The 17,284-nt window shown below is 35.6% G+C and overlaps 1 protein-coding gene across 2 annotated transcripts; it reads right to left on the reverse strand.

Annotated features, from left to right (window-relative positions):
• Positions 1–3,103: 3,103 nt before the first annotated feature.
• On the reverse strand, positions 3,104–15,946 carry LOC138330363 (dentin sialophosphoprotein-like). Of its 2 annotated transcripts, XM_069277941.1 has the most exons (5): positions 15,828–15,946; positions 9,334–9,483; positions 8,087–8,128; positions 6,361–7,170; positions 3,104–6,318 (listed from the first exon to the last, which is right to left on the reverse strand). In XM_069277941.1, the coding sequence occupies exons 1-5, from the start codon at positions 15,880–15,882 to the stop codon at positions 3,890–3,892; spliced, it is 3,486 nt and encodes a 1,161-aa protein (XP_069134042.1). In that variant the 5' UTR covers positions 15,883–15,946; the 3' UTR covers positions 3,104–3,889. The 2 variants fall into 2 exon arrangements, with proteins under 2 accessions (XP_069134042.1, XP_069134041.1); XM_069277940.1 differs by having other exon boundaries at positions 3,104–7,170.
• Between the last annotated feature and the right edge of the window lie 1,338 nt (positions 15,947–17,284).

Consider the following 17,284-nt stretch of genomic DNA (forward strand, 5'->3'; position numbering starts at 1 on the left):
GTATATAGACAGCTGGTTTATGATTGCTATTGAACCGATGAAATGATGATTATTGGCCAATGAATGTCATTTTAAATAACTTGATAACTCGGCTTGTGTACTTGTCATACTTGACCACTATCTATACAATTGCGAGATATACTCTGCACACATGTCACATCAATGAATATTAAAGCAGCTTATAATTTAGATTCATTGTTGGAAACAGATGCCAAACATTATATCTATTATATGTCCCAAACATTTACACTTTCTGTTAATCACAAAATTTAAAAGTAAAACAAACAATTAAAGTATTATAAAAATAAAATACAAAACTAATTGTGTCGGTCTCACCTAAAATTCATAAATAGGCCAGTTTCACAATCGCTGATGCGCGTAAAAATATCAGCAGTAGCTAAGTCAAAACGAGGCTGGAGGTGTAAGACTTACATCCGGTTTCTGTCAAAACATCGTAAACATGGCTAGTAACCAGGACATTCCGTCCGCAAGTAATGATGTGCGCGTGTGTGGGAAACAAAAACTTAAACAACATGGTGGAATCTCAAATAGAAAACTCTTACTTGGCATTTAATGTATATCCATGATAGTAAACACGCACGCTCGATCTAAATATATCTACCCTAGGTGAAGAGTGTGATATCATCAAATTTCAATCTTTTTTGCTTCTTTTAATTAAAGAACTATTCAAGTTCTGGGATTCTCCAGCAAAAATTGCTTCGGGGTTCTGTACAAGAACAATATACGAATAAAACCCGCCTTGTAATAAAGTAATTTTGATTAACTTTATAACTTGTTATTAATACCCATGTTGGTCTGTTGCGAATTAAACTAGAGAATTATTTATAATATATCAACGTTACGTAGATTGTGTGTGAAAGTGATTGCCTGTTCTACTGCGAACCTAGCGGCGTATTCCGGCTTGACCTTTTCCTCTTGTCACGTCAACGTCCTCGTCCTTGGCCAAGCCCACGCCCTCTCACAGGACTATCTGACGAGCTAGATTCATGATGAAGACTCTCTTGTGAAGGCGGTGATGGTGTCTTCAAATTCCATTATCATTAGCATAAACTATATTTTCAAAACTGCGCTAATATACATATGTTTGTCGTTACTTTGTGATTTTGTGATTGAAAATGTAAGTGTTAGAATACATAATAACGTTTGACTTTTGTTTTCAACGGTAAAACCTGAATCATTAGTCGCTTTAAATATCATCGAGGCAATACAGATTATCGGAGTTCTGTACAAATGAATTTATATAATATATAAACCTTGTTATTCGATTTGTAATATGATCTTCATCATTTCTATTCATTTTGAAATAATCAAAAAGTTCGCATCAAGTTCGACTCTATAACACTGTACTGCGTTCAAATCTCACATTTGTGTGTTTAACGTTTTGTACACCAACTTTCTTTCGCGTGCGTTTTACTTCCGCGAATTTAGCGATCCAAGTTACTTTGCGAAAATTGATTATTGTGAACTACTATCTTCATCATATTAATTAATAGAGAAGGATATTAAATATTTTAATCTTCGCGACCTTGTTTTGAAATGAAAATCGTGAAGTATGATGTATGCAAACGTTTCATGTAGCAGTGCAACGAGACAAGAATTAAGTAAGCCAGGTGTAAATCAAACAAGTAACACAATATTTATTCTATACCGTCTACAATGGTCCTGGAAAACTTTCTCAAATAAAGTGAATAGTCGGGCAAAGGAAGGCTAAAATCGGTAAAAATGGTGTTGATATATCCAGTATAATTTCCTATGAAATAGAAAAATGAAACATTCCATCATAATCACACAGCATGCGAAGAATTAATTTATATTTTAGAAATTCTACAACGTCCTCCCGGTTGGCAATGTCCTTGTTGACACTCGCTTTCAGAATTTATTTTTAAAATTATGCTAAACTGGTCGGAATTAGATATGATATATAATTACTTTTAGAAGGCCATCGAACGCATTAAGACTAGTTTCCATAGCCAGTCTATTCGCTTTAATGTTGCGGGATTTGAAAGTCATGTAGTCATCAGACGGTGTCGAAAATTATCTAGAGTATGACGATCGCTAAAAATGAATGAATAGAGTGTGAGATTCATCAAGGCAATACAACTAATATGAGTTGCACTTCTGAATTTGTAATCGTTTAGGGCCTTAAATTCTCTGTCTTGGTATAAAGTTTATGTGACTTAAATTTTGAAGTTAATATTTGTTCTTATTCTCTAAATTAGAAAAATATCACAAAATTTCCCTAGTGTTTTTACGTAACTTACAAATAGGTAGATAGATTTTTTTATTTCTGTTTTCAGAGATTGAAATATCTATATTTACATTTACACTAAAACAAATCGTTATTCGGTCCAAAATTTATAAATCAAATTTTCAAATCAAATCAAAGTAAAGTTTATATACACAGAAGTTACATTACATTTACTATCAACACTTAATATAAAACGAAATTGTAGATCACATCTTCGCTTTGTGATTTGACTGTACATACACTTTTCAACGAAATGTAGATATACACATAATGCTATTTGGCAGTACTGCCAAAATTCATATTTAGTTTTTGTTTGTACATGTGAAATTAAAGCCAATGCATGTAATTTTCAAAATGTCGATGACTTTTGGTGGTGAATAACATATATTAAAAGCCCTTCTTGTTGCATGAATATGTAAATTACAACACAGTTTTATGCTTTTAGTAGTCTTAAATTATCCGTTTTGTTAGATAGGTAATAAGACTTCTGTCTTGTAATGTATTTGGATGACGCCATGATCTCATCGTGAATGTTCTATTTACTTAGGCAAAACCACTTTGCTTGGTGCTTGTGGTCACACATTTCTCATTTTCACACTTAATGATGGATCTTTTTTTCTTTTTAAGGGTGTCATTGCAATAATTATCTAAATCTGTAGTAATTTTCAACACAATTTTTCTTGTGTTTATACGATTTCAGTTTGAATTTTTGAGTTTAGAGGGTAAGTGTGCTTCAGGATACGTGTATGTTTTTACAAATCCTAACCACCAATATGACCGAATATTCAGTCTATCCTCCTCACATGATACTTTCAAAGAAAACAATAATATCTCTATATTTTTATACAGTTATAATTTAGTGTTTATTGGTCAGTTGAATTTGACATTAAATAAATAAATTTCTACTTTGTCCCTTTACATCACGTATCAAAGGGAAGTATTTAATACCTATCCCCAGTTCTGTACAGACAACCATTCTAGTAGGACCTAGTACAATTATGCATCTAAAGGATTTAATGTAAACATGGATATTTCCGCGATTTTTCGGTGTAACAATTCCCGATTTTAGTACTTTTGCTATAAATGCACCTGTTAACTATTCTGTATTTGCATATTACAGAGTTATCTGCCCTTGCGGGTAGGTTTTGATTTGACGTCATGTGTCTGCGAAAGTAACGTCATGCTTTTCGGAGAAAATGACGTGAATTTCCCACACAAAATACTGACGTAAAAATCGATACCTACCCGCAACGGAGCTAATGGAGGAAAGGTTTGCGCTAAAAATTGTGTAATTAGTGTAAATTAGCCCTTGCGTAAATTTCCAGGTTTACACTATATTCTGATTCTGTGATAAGAACACACTCGATATTTCGAGATCAATATTCATGATGATTTCATTTACAGTTGACCACAACAATGCCAGCTCACCAGAAAAAAGTCCTTTTACAGTATCTCACTTATTACGAAAGTACTCAAATGGTAGTCTGCCTGAAAGTTACTGAGGATGTGCTTGATGTGTGTCTACCTTTTAACCAAGCCCTCAGGAATGCGAGACACGGGCTTGGCCAGTACTTCTTTATGATGATTATTACCAGTTAAATAAGATAATTGTAAGACATATTAGCATTTCTTTTTACCCTTAGACCCCTTCTTTCCTTTGGAATTTTTCCCTTTGTTACCACCTTTTTGATAATCTTCCTCACTAGAAGAGCTATCACTACCACTAGAGCCACCACTGCTATCGGATCCTCCACTTTCTCCCCCGGAGGAACCGCTGTCACTGCTATCAGAATTTCCACCATCACCAACATCGCTCCCTTTTCCAGATGTAGACCCCTTCTTTCCTTTGCCATCGCCGTCATTATCTCCGGAAGAAGAATCGCTGTCACTGCTGTCGGAACTGTCGCTATCCCCACCGTTTCCTTTTCCGGATTTAGAGCTTCCCTTCTTTCCTTTTCCGGAATCGCCATCGCCGTCATTATCTCCGGAAGAAGAATCGCTGTCACTGCTGTCGGAACTGTCGCTATCCCCACCGTTTCCTTTTCCGGATTTAGAGCTTCCCTTATTTCCTTTTCCGGAATCGCCATCGCCGTCATTATCTCCGGAAGAAGAATCGCTGTCACTGCTGTCGGAACTGTCGCTATCCCCACCGTTTCCTTTTCCGGATTTAGAGCTTCCCTTCTTTCCTTTTCCGGAATCGCCGTCGCCGTCATTATCTCCGGAAGAAGAATCGCTGTCACTGCTGTCGGAACTGTCGCTATCCCCATCGTTTCCTTTTCCGGATTTAGAGCTTCCCTTCTTTCCTTTTCCGGAATCGCCATCGCCGTCATTGTCTCCGGAAGAAGAATCGCTGTCACTGCTGTCGGAACTGTCGCTATCCCCATCGTTTCCTTTTCCGGATTTAGAGCTTCCCTTCTTTCCTTTTTCGGAATCGCCATCGCCGTCATTGTCTCCTGAGGAAGAATCGCTGTCACTGCTGTCGGAACTGTCGCTATCCCCACCGTTTCCTTTTCCGGATTTAGAGCTTCCCTTCTTTCCTTTTTCGGAATCGCCATCGCCGTCATTATCTCCGGAAGAAGAATCGCTGTCACTGCTGTCGGAACTGTCGCTATCCCCACCGTTTCCTTTTCCGGATTTAGAGCTTCCCTTCTTTCCTTTTCCGAAATCGCCATCGCCGTCATTGTCTCCGGAGGAAGAATCGCTGTCATTGCTGTCCGAACTATCGCTATTACCACCATTTCCTTTTCCCGATTTAGAACTTCCCTTTTTTCCTTTACCAGTTTTCCAATCTTTCTTTCCTTTTCCTTTGCCTTTTCCAGAATCGCCGTCGCCGTCATTGTCTCCGGAAGAAGAATCGCTGTCACTGCTGTCGGAACTGTCGCTATCCCCACCGTTTCCTTTTCCTGATTTTGAGCTTCCCTTCTTTCCTTTTCCGGAATCGCTGTCGCCGTCATTGTCCCCGGAAGAATCACTATCACTACTGCCAGAATTTTCTTCACCACCATCATCTCCTTTACCAGAATCACCATCGTTGTCTTCGGAGGAATCACTGCTGTCAGAACTATCGCTATCCCCATCATTTCCTTTTCCGGATTTAGAGCTTCTCTTCTTTCCTTTTCCCGAATCACCGTCCCCGTCATTGTCTCCGGAAGAATCGCTATCACTACTGTCGGAACTGTCGCTATCCCAACCATTTCCTTTTCCGGATTTAGAGCTTCCCTTCTTTCCCTTTCCGGAATCTCCGTCGCCGTCATTGTCTCCGGAAGAATCGCTGTCACTGCTGTCGGAACTGTCGCTATCCCAACCATTTCCTTTTCCGGATTTAGAGCTTCCCTTCTTTCCCTTTCCGGAATCACCGTCGCCGTCATTGTCTCCGGAAGAATCGCTGTCACTGCTGTCAGAACTGTCGCTATCCCCATCATTTCCTTTTCCGGATTTAGAGCTTCCCTTCTTTCCTTTTCCTTTCCCGGAATCAGAACTCTTGCCCTTCTTTGATGTTTTCTTTCCATCTTTACTCTTACTCTTTTTGCTTTTTGGTTTTTTACTTTTCTTACAACTTTTCTTCCCTTTACATTTTGATTTTGGTCTAGAAACCTTGCCTTTTTTGCATTTTTTTCCCTTACACTTTTTTCCCGGTTTAGAAACCTTGCCTTTCTTACATTTTTTTCCCTTACATTTCTTTCCTGGTTTAGAAACCTTGCCTTTCTTACATTTTTTTCCTTTACACTTCTTGCCCGGTTTAGAAACCTTGCCTTTCTTACATTTTTTTCCTTTACACTTCTTGCCCGGTTTAGAAACCTTGCCCTTCTTGCATTTCTTTCCTTTACATTTCTTTCCAGGTTTAGTATCTTTGCCTTTCTTACAACTCTTCTTGCCCTTACAACTTCCACCTGACTTTGGTGATTTATTGTCTCCCTTTCCGATTGAGTTTGGTGGATTTTGGCTTCCTTTACTACAACCTGTGGATGGTCCATGCTTACCTAAACCACATTTCTCTGTTCCACCGGAGCCTCCTTTTGAAGGTCCTTTTACGAGGCTTCCTTTCCCTCCTGGTGTCTTGCTTGATCCCTTTCCGGGACTCCCTTTTCCACCAGGAGATTTGCAACTCGATTTTCCTTTACCACCAGCTGAACAGTCCTTGCTTGGTCCTTTTCCGGGGCTTCCTTTTCCTCCAGGTGTCTTGTTTGGTCCATTCCCGGGGCTTCCTTTTCCACCAGGTGATTTGCAACTCGCGCCTTTACCACCAGCTGAACAGTCCTTGCTTGGTCCTTTTCCGGGGCTTCCTTTTCCTCCTGGTGTCTTGCTTGATCCTTTTCCGGGGCTTCCTTTTCCTCCTGGTGTCTTGCTTGATCCTTTTCCGGGACTTCCTTTTCCTCCTGGTGATTTGCAACTCGATTTACCTTTGCCACCAGCTGAACAATCCTTGCTCGGTCCGTTTCCGGGGCCTTCCGAACCCTTTTTACCGCCACCAGAAATGATTTTGTTGCATGATCCTTTTCCTTGGCAATCTTTTCCGCCGCTTGGTTTCTTCGATTGATGACCAGCTTCATTTTTACCACCAGATTTGCAACCGGAGCTCTTTCCTTTACATGCGTCTATGCCATTGCCAAATTTTGGGGATGAACTTTTCGATATGGTGTTTTTAACATCCTTCGGATCCTCCCACCATTGACCTCCGGTTACCACTGAAGATTTTGCCCCACCGATAATATCCCCACCTCCGGAAGACGAAGACAGGTGCTTAAGGTTATCCATCATACGCCTTTTGGCGCAATCTTCCTCATCGCAGCCACGGCACTGTTTACCATTGAACATCCGGAACGTCTCGCATGCACATTCCTTTCGCACCTTCCGGCATCCCTTCGTACGTTCAGGACAGTCGGGCACAATTGACTTCGAACCTATAAATAATCAAAATATTACCAATAAATAACTGTTATCTTACTGTAAAACAATTTATTTCGCTTACAATCAAATTTTTGCTTTTTGACCAGCACTTAAAATTTGAAAAAAATAGTCGCCGCAGAAATGTTTCAAATACAAATGCATGGAATGTAGAACTATTCGAGCGTAAATCGCTTAAATATTCGTCTTCATGAAATTGATAGGCATTAATATGAGAAATTAAGTTGATATAAGTATTTTCTACGATCTATTTTCTTACATTACTTATATCAATAAGCCTAGATTTAAACGAAAATGGTAATATCTTCAACTGAAGAAGGAAAAAGAAAACACCTATGCGAACCGCCATTAATCATTTTTTTCAGAATTGTGCAAATGTACGGGTGTTTAATACAGACTTTACAACATCCTTGTTATTTGTTTAAAGTTATATGTGTCATAACTCGGCAACATTTTTGACACGTTATTTTTTCTTCAGTAATCTATTAAACACCATTAGGCTTTGTGAAAGAAGCTGCGAAAAATACCGCATATACAACTTTTATATATATATCTTTTCTTTTCCTTTTTTCTTTTTTTTTCTATTTTATTATTATTATTATTTGTATCGATTCTGTCTAAACATTTTAGCATTGAAGTCACTAGTAGTGACTTCAATGCTTATAATTAATTTTCCAGGCTACTTTTAAAAATGAAATACGTTTACACGTACGGTTCAATTGATTTTTTCCAGGGGATTTTTTTTCCAAATCAGTACGCAACGTCAATGTTTCTATTGTGACGTCACGATAACGTCAGGGTTCCGCGCCATTCTCGGATTTTTTTTCATCGTGGAATGAAAAAAATGAATAGGGCAATCATAAAGCCAGAAACAAAGAAAAATAATTATATTGACTTTAAAGTATAACTTACTTCCTGTCTTTGACGACACCTTCTTTGGCTTGTCATGAAAACCTGCACAATAAAGAACAACACTTTTTCTAAACCTTATAATGTGATTAACACATAGACATATGTACATGTATACCATTTAATCTCGAAATTGATATACCGAAGATATAAAAAAGAGCTCTTGCTCCTTAACAATCGATATTACCGTAATATCCTAAGGATTGCCCACGGACTATACGATTTTTCATATCAGAAGATGTCTAATGCGGGCTATCGGCCGATGCGGGCAATCTGTAGTAGATGTTACCATATTTGAAAAATATGCGGGATACACGTTGTAAACTATTTCAAATAAACAGATAATAACTTAAGATACCCTCTTACTATGCCAAAATATTTTCCCATGAGCTATATTATTACCATATAAGATATATTTCCAAACAAAACATGTGCTATTGATAACCTTATAACATTATATGTCTTTGAATAAATATATACCCCCTTCCAAATGGCATCACTATAACACAGACTCGTGTCCTACTATCATTAGTACCTACTACCGCTATGTACTGTACTTTCAAGAACTACATCAACGTATACCCCGCGGGCAATCTGTCGGTGTGGGATATCTGGTTTTTAACAATCGTTAACAACGTTAGAGGCAACGTTTTACATAAGGCTGAAAAAAAAGTACAGAAGTGGAACAAATGCATTGCCTTATTCTTGTACATATGTGTGTTGACTTGTTACGATGCATGATTAAAAAGGCAACTGTATTCTCTGCTTCTGCCTATTCATACCGTATTCAATAGCACTACAGACCGACCAGTTGCCAGTCCTCAGTAAAATGTGACATATGGAATATACTGTTGATCGTCTTCAGCAGAATGCAGTTAAAGGCCCAATAACCTTTCCGAAACGGTTTTTAATTTAAATAAAAAGATAATTTTGTAGAGTCGCAAAAGTAATTTGCTTACCGTTTGAAAAAAAACTTACCATCACCTTCTGAACATTTTCATTAAAATTAATGAAATGTTGATTTTCATAACGCGGGTCGTTTTATGTTTCCCGCCGTCATCCTGATTACCGCGTGTTAGTTGACTATCACTGTGTCAGACGACAAGACAGTGAAATCAATGCTCACTTTTAACATAGATTACGTTTATGGAATCTTGCATTTGTAGGGTGTTGTAACCTCATCACAGGCCGTCATCATATATTTGCTTATGTCATGATCGCTTTTTGTCAATTTATACAAATATACTAACCTATGGCTTTTGTGCAAGCCTTTCCACAAGGGCTGAGGCAGCACTTTTCTCCAAGAGGACAGTTGCCATCGGAATCACATTTGGGTCCACAGGCGGCTACCATAGACTTGGCTACCGGACAGTGTCCATTATGCTTCGCGGTATTGACCTCTGAAATTTAATCAAATTAAACATCATTTTTTAAAATAAAGATAAGTTAGTCATTTCACCATTAATCTAATTCCCTGACCAGTTAATGCTTTAACCAATAATCCAGTTCCCTGACCAGTTAATCGCTTCACCATTAATCTACTTCTCTGACCATTTAATCGTTTCCCCATTAATCTACTTCTCTGACCAGTTAATCGTTTCACCATTTATCTACTTCTCTGACCAGTTAACCATTTCACCATTAATCTACTTCTCTGACCAGTTAACCGTTTCACCATTAATCTACTTCTCTGACCAGATAACCGTTTCACCATTAATCTTCTTCTCTGACCAAGTTAACCGTTTCACCATTAATCTACTTCTCTGACCAGATAACCGTTTCACCATTAATCTACTTCTCTGACCAAGTTAACCGTTTCAACCATTAATATACTTCTCTGACCAGATAACCGTTTCACCATTAATATACTTCTCTGACCAAGTTAACCGTTTCACCATTAATCTACTTCTCTGACCAGATAACCGTTTCACCATTAATATACTTCTCTGACCAGTTAATCGCTTCACCATTAATCTACTTCTCTGACCATTTAATCGTTTCCCCATTAATCTACTTCTCTGACCAGTTAATCGTTTCACCATTAATCTTCTTCTCTGACTAGTTAACCGTTTCACCATTAATCTACTTCTCTGACCAGATAACCGTTTCACCATTAATCTACTTCTCTGACCAGATAACCGTTTCACCATTAATCTTCTTCTCTGACTAGTTAACCGTTTCACCATTAATCTACTTCTCTGACCAGATAACCGTTTCACCATTAATCTACTTCTTTGACCAGATAACCGTTTCACCATTAATATACTTCTCTGACCAGATAACCGTTTCACCATTAATATACTTCTCTGACCAAGTTAACCGTTTCACCATTTATCTACTTCTCTGACCAGATAACCGTTTCACCATTAATCTACTTCTCTGACCAAGTTAATCGTTTCACCATTTAACTACTTCTCTGACCAAGTTAACCATTTCACCATTAATCTACTTCTCTGACAAAGTTAACCATTTCACCATTAAACTACTTCTCTGACCAGATAGCCATTTCACCATTAATCTACTTCTCTGACCAGTTAATCATTTCACCATTAATCTAGTTCTCTGACCAAGTAAATCGTTTTTCTATTAATCTACTTCTCTAACCAAGTTAATCGTTTTACCATTAATCTACATCTCTGACCAGTTAACCGTTTCACCATTAATCTAGTTCTCTGACCAAGTAAATCGTTTTTCTATTAATCTACTACTCTGACCAAGTTAATCGTTTTACTATTAATCTAGTTATCTGACCAGTTAACCGTTTCACCATTTATCTAGTTCTCTGACCAAGTTAATCGTTTCACCATCAATCTAGTTCTCTGACCAGTTCACCGTTCCACCATTGATCCAGTTTTCTGATCAAGTAAGCGTTTCCCTATTAATTCAGTTCTCTTATTAATTAACCATTATTACGGTTCCTTGACCAATCCCCTAACTTAACAAATATAATATTTTAATTCACTATAAAGTGTGTGTCTCTATATTCAAATGGCTTTACTATCCAGTCACTGTTGCCAGTAAACGAATGAAGATGGATGAAAAAATGAAAGTAATATTTTCATCTATTTAACTTAATATCAGCTATAGTTGTAAGTAAAAAGATTACTGAAATCAGGTAAGTAATTGTTGATGCTATTCATTTCAATGACTATCGTTTTGATATAAATGCATGTATTCATTTTTCGTAATTTTTTTGAGTTTTTAGAAGAAGAAAAAAAGAATAAAGGAGGACATCAAGAATTAATTAATTAAGGAAGTAACAATGTGTCATATCCAAACACTTAGTGGCATGGATTATGTAATATCATGATTATAATTCATAAAACGTCGCCATTACAATGCGGAGAAAATGTCCGAACAATAACAAAGATTAATTACATGTTGCAGCTAATTCGTCAATTAAGGCACATCGTGTAAATGTGTGTAAGCAATTTTGACAGAAAATGGCGAGTGATATCAAATATGACATTTTTACCACAAATTTTGTTTATTAATTAAGAAATGGACATGTTTTGCATATATTTATTTAAAATGAGTAAATGCCTTTTCTAAACATGTTATTCTTGTTGTAGTTGATTCATCATTTTGTCTTTAGTCTAATGTACCTTTTCATAAATTCCATATTGCGTATTTTAGTAATAATTTGTTAAAATAGAGAAAAGTTCTTTTAAAGGTTATATTAATGAACAATGACTTCAGGCGTATGAAAAGAAACATCGTCAAAAGAATAACCACTTTTAGTGTTCTTTAAATGTGGATATTTTCGCGGGTGCTTAGTTTCGCGATTATATGCAAATACATGTATAAACCTTACAAGACGGTGTAATTTTCACGTTAATTATATCTTTGAGCTTCGATAATACAAAACTTTACGCGTGGTGGAAATTTCGCGTAATTAGCGTAAATTTCTGAGTTTACAGTATCATTTATATCAAACGTTTCATTCATCAATATGAACTTGTATTACCAAAGTCTAAAATAGTTCTTCAAATTTTGGAATGCAGATAAAATTAATGTGTTTGTGGAAATGAAATATTGCGTTTTGTTTGCGCTCTATAGTCACTGCATGGCGGCAAACTTCATGTTCATTTACAGATATTAATAATTTACAGATATTGACAATACATCAACCTTTGGTTTGACAGCAATCGGCATTTCAAAAAAGGAAATTGTCTCTAGGGATAGCGTGTTAATGGTTGTCAGATGTTTCTGTTTGATGATTTATTCATGATTTATAATAATTAATCATATAATTCACAATTTGTTTTCAAAACTGAAATGTTATGTTGGTCGCAAATTAAGTATAAACATGCCAAAAATTTATGATACTGTTTACAAACATTTTAATCCCATGACACTATGCCCTATATGGAATGAGGTACGAAAAAACCATGACACTGTGCCCTATATGAAATGAGGTACGAAAAAACCCATGACACTGTGCCCTATATGGAATGAGGTACGAAAAACCATGACACTATGCCCAATATGGAATGAGGTATGAAAAAACCATGACACTATGCCCTATATGGAATGAGGTACGAAAAAAGCCATGACACTGTGCCCTATATGGAATGAGGTACGAAAAAACCATGACACTATGCCCAATATGGAATACACGTACCTCATTCCATATAGGGCACAGTGTCATGGTTTTTTTTTTTTTTTACCTTATTCCATATAGGGCATAGTGTCATGGTTTTTTCGGGGTGCATTTCATTATTTCGCATACTTTCACTCTAAAATAAAATAAGAAGCTCAAACTTATACATGATGGTAAAAGTGTAAAAATACGTAATTTTTGTTACTTAAGCAAAATAGTAATTATCTGTTTCGGTTTTCACTATATAAAAAAATTACCATTCATCGGTGGTGTAGCATCTGTAACGTCTACTCTAAAGTTTCTTTTTTAAAAATAAATATACTGTCAATTTTATTTTGGCGGTTACAAAAGATTAATGTAACACCGTTAACGTGGATATTTTTAGCTTTGGGTGCCTAATTACAGTTCTAAAGTTGTCAACAACTATCGGTCAGTTGATCGATTGTAGAGCCAACTTTCTAACCAATTCGGCCGATCCATCAATTTTAGAGAAAAATACTATTTTATTATTCAAAGATAATACTCGATATTCTAGGGTTTACTATCACTGTGGTCATATTCACTTGTCATAGCAAAACTGAAGACAGTTCACATGAAAAGAAAAAACTAACAAGTCACAGGCCTGCAGAGATTTGCATTGAAGATTACAGGGAGAACGACGCCCAACTTCAAAGCAACACAGTCAACGACTATGTACCGAAACATAAAAGAACATCAAAGAACAAAACTACCTTCTCATCTGGTGTCGCACACAGAGCCTTCAGTTTTGATATGAAATACTCCAGGGGTGGATATAACGACAGTGATAGTAACCCCTGGAATATCGAGAATGTCACAAACAACACTTGTGCCGTAAATGCAGTTACAAATTCTTGAATCAGTAATTCAAGTCACAATTCACGAAAAACTGCGATTTTTACATCTTATATTACACAAGAGGATCAACTTTTTAGTCAGCTGGGAAAATTGAAAGTGGGTGGAGCTTCTACGTCATTGGAATGTAAGGAGCAATCTGATTGGTTAACCTGGTGCGATCTCAATTATCTTTTTCTACTCATAATCTACATGTACTAGAGATTATATCATGATTTTTGCACAAAAATGGTATTTTATCCCCTTATTATATCTTCCCTAAATCTGCCTAACTACGGTATAAAGACTATATAGGGATGAGGAGTGCCTGGTCGTCTCCAACATAGAATCCGTCTCAAAACGAGTCGACGTATTAGCAAATTTGTTCGCAAACGATATATAACGATAGGCGACATTGCGATAGCCTCGTCATAGCTTTGTGAAATACATATATCCAGATATGGAGCGATAGAGGTCGAGTGATAACGTTACCCTTTAGATTTACTCAGAAACTGTTACAGCACTGCTTGTAAATACTGTAAGCGTACATAATTTAGCGTTAGCTTAATTTTAGCGCTTTTCGCGCTTTCTTTGAAGCGCTAATTCATGTACAGCGTTAATGTTTTAAAAGTTTATTTCCATTATCGAATCACCTTATCACGCTAATTAATATCCGCACAAATTTTATTGCGATTAAATAATTACGTTTACATCACAACGTAATATTATTTACAAAAAATCTCCTTTGCCAAAAAGTAGAACGAATGTAGTAGACTAAAATTAAATGCATACAACAGAGAAAGTATTTTATTCCATCTTGTGACAAGTAATTGCTCAGCGGTAAACGTAATTTTGCATAATGAATAAGAATATCGTAGAAGGCAACTTTATGCACTAAATTACAAGTAACAGGTATATGAAAAATAGCAACATTCTTAAATAGGTGAATAAGGTGGAGTAACTGGAATGTAATAAGCAAGGTAAGATGTTGGCATGCCAGGCGTTATCATAATAATAATCAAAAGGAAATTACTCATATATCAAATTTACTCATATTGTCAAATAAGGCATACAAACAGGAAAAGCTGTCATGAAAAACACCTACAATTCGACAAAGTAATGCAAAAGTTGTGGTTTTAATGTCTAAATTATGCAGGAGTTATTAGTTAATTTATAGTATTATTCATAACGTGTTGTTTATCTGAATAGAGAATTAGAACAAGAATATTTTCTATTCATTTAGATTCCTCGTGTTTGAAGGTGGTATCAAATGGTTTTACCCGGGTATCTATTTATCAGATCCAATATATCTGATTAAAAACAAAACTAACAGGACTAATTTCCTCTGAAAGTAGCGAATAGATCTAAAACATATCACCAATTTTAAGAGACAATCCATTATTTCGAAACCACTCCATTTTCGCGTTATACTTAAACAAACAACATTTGAATTACTATCACAAAATTGTCACAATATCAAAAATTCTCGCATATCTAATAACACTATTATTCATTAAATTCAAACATGTAAAAATATTACTCAACTAAAAAGGGAATGAAGACAAATGGCTACAGATTATACAAAAAGATTCAAAACGAAAGCGCGACATCAAATTGCATCTTCTATGTAAATATTTATCAGTACATCTACGAAGTAAAGTGTCCGCTACCATTCTAATCATGATAATAATTTAACAGTTCATATAAAATGCCAAGATTGTCAGCTGGAAGTTGAAATCCATTCATAATTATATGAATTAACCCGAAATATTGCCGTTTTTAAAAAATTAAATGTTGTAGATATTGTGATCAATATCAAATATAAAACTACAAAAATATTGATTGGCAGTTTTATTCAACATAAAAAAAAATCTGAAGCCATTATATTTCAAATGTACATATCTTATTTTGTAAATGCAAATTCAGCTTTGCTATTTTCTTCATCCAATTTTACTGTAGAACATTTACTGCTCGTTGTGTATAAATGTTCATTGTTTTTTTGGTTGTTGTAAAACCACAAATATAAAAACAAGGAATTTTCTTAAATTATTGTCACTATTGCTCCATCGGCTAACCATATTCCAATTCTACATTAACGTTACTGAGACACCTCTTTCACAACAGTTCGCTCCGCTTACCGCGAACATTTATATCCACGAAATAATACCAAAGCACTAAACCACGAAAGAAAGTGCACACAAATAGTCTATGCTATACAGTAAGCGGCGCTACGGTATGACTGCACTAAGGTATGTATGTTTACTTTGAAGGTAAGTAATGACAGCTTACCTGATAGAGAGATTGTGAGTAGGAATACACAGCAGGCAGCCGCCCTCAGAAACATGGTCACTATGTAGCAGGCCTCGCGGTCTCTCTACAAGTGAGGGCCAAAACACAGTTTCTCGGTGTTATACCGAAAACAATGGTAATTAGCAAATTACCAATTTACATATGTATGTGTCAGTTGCCTATGAATGCTGGTTTGCATGTTATTTTTAAAATCTGTTTCTCCCATGTTTGTCGCCCTGAGTATCTGCGCGTATTGCAAACATGTCGAGAAATGGAAAGCTTGTCAAGCTTAATTAAATACCTGAATTTTTAATTTAATTTTTCTTCACACATCTATTGTCTGTCATGTGAAATACATTAATTTTATTTTTAGAACTTTTCTATGTACCAAGTACAAACACGAACGAAAAGTACGAACCGACAAAACGTCATATTTATTTAAAAAATATAAACCTTTCCTTTGATTTCAGTAACAGTAACCTTATATATTCTTTGCTTAAACTAAACCTAGGAATCTACCTAAAACGATTTGTCTGCATTGATACATTATACATGTATGATGTTTTGATTTTTTCGTAGGATGTTATTTGATTTTATCGTTTGATTTTATTTAATCTTTTCGTATTATCTTATTTGACCTTGTCGTATGATGTTATTTGATCTTGTCTTAGGATTTAATTTGATCTTTTCGTATGATGATATTTGATCTTTTTGTTTGATTTTATTTGATCTTGTTGCATGATGTTATTTGATTTGTCATTTGATTTTATCATTTGATTTTGTCTTATCATTTTATTATGTCTTTTGATATTATTTCATTCTGTCGTATGAATGATGTTATTTAATTTTGCCTTATGCTTTTGTCAATTGATTTTGTTGTATGATTTGATTTGATTTTGTTGTATGATATTGTTTGATTTTGTCGTATGATGTTATTTGATTTTGTCGGATGATTTTATTTTATCTTATCTTATGATATTTTGTTATCTTGTTGCACGACGGTATTTGATTTTGTCTTATGATTTTGTCATTTGATTTTGTTGTATGATTTTATTTTATTTAGTCGTACGATATTGTTTGGTTTTGTCGTATGATGTTATTTGATTTTGTCGGATGGTTTTATGAAGCCAAGTTGTAGTCTACAATTTGATGTAACATTAATACAGTATTATTAGTGATTGTAAAGTGATTTCTGCAGGTATGTTTCCATCTGAACATACATAAGCATGAAAATGTTACAGTACATAAATCCTGCGTTGTAACTACATGTAATGTGCATATGGCATCATAAATGTTTGTCTGTCCATTTGAATGATTTGCACAGCTTATTCCACAAATCTGCTGGTTTTCAATAGATTACTATCGTGTCAAAATTTTCGTCACGTTATAGGAAATATAACATTAATCTGCATAAAAGTACACAAAAACTCGTTGAAACTTTATATTAAAACTGATAT

This window comes from Argopecten irradians, chromosome 8 (genome assembly GCF_041381155.1).
Source record: "Argopecten irradians isolate NY chromosome 8, Ai_NY, whole genome shotgun sequence".
Classification (NCBI taxonomy): domain Eukaryota; kingdom Metazoa; phylum Mollusca; class Bivalvia; order Pectinida; family Pectinidae; genus Argopecten; species Argopecten irradians.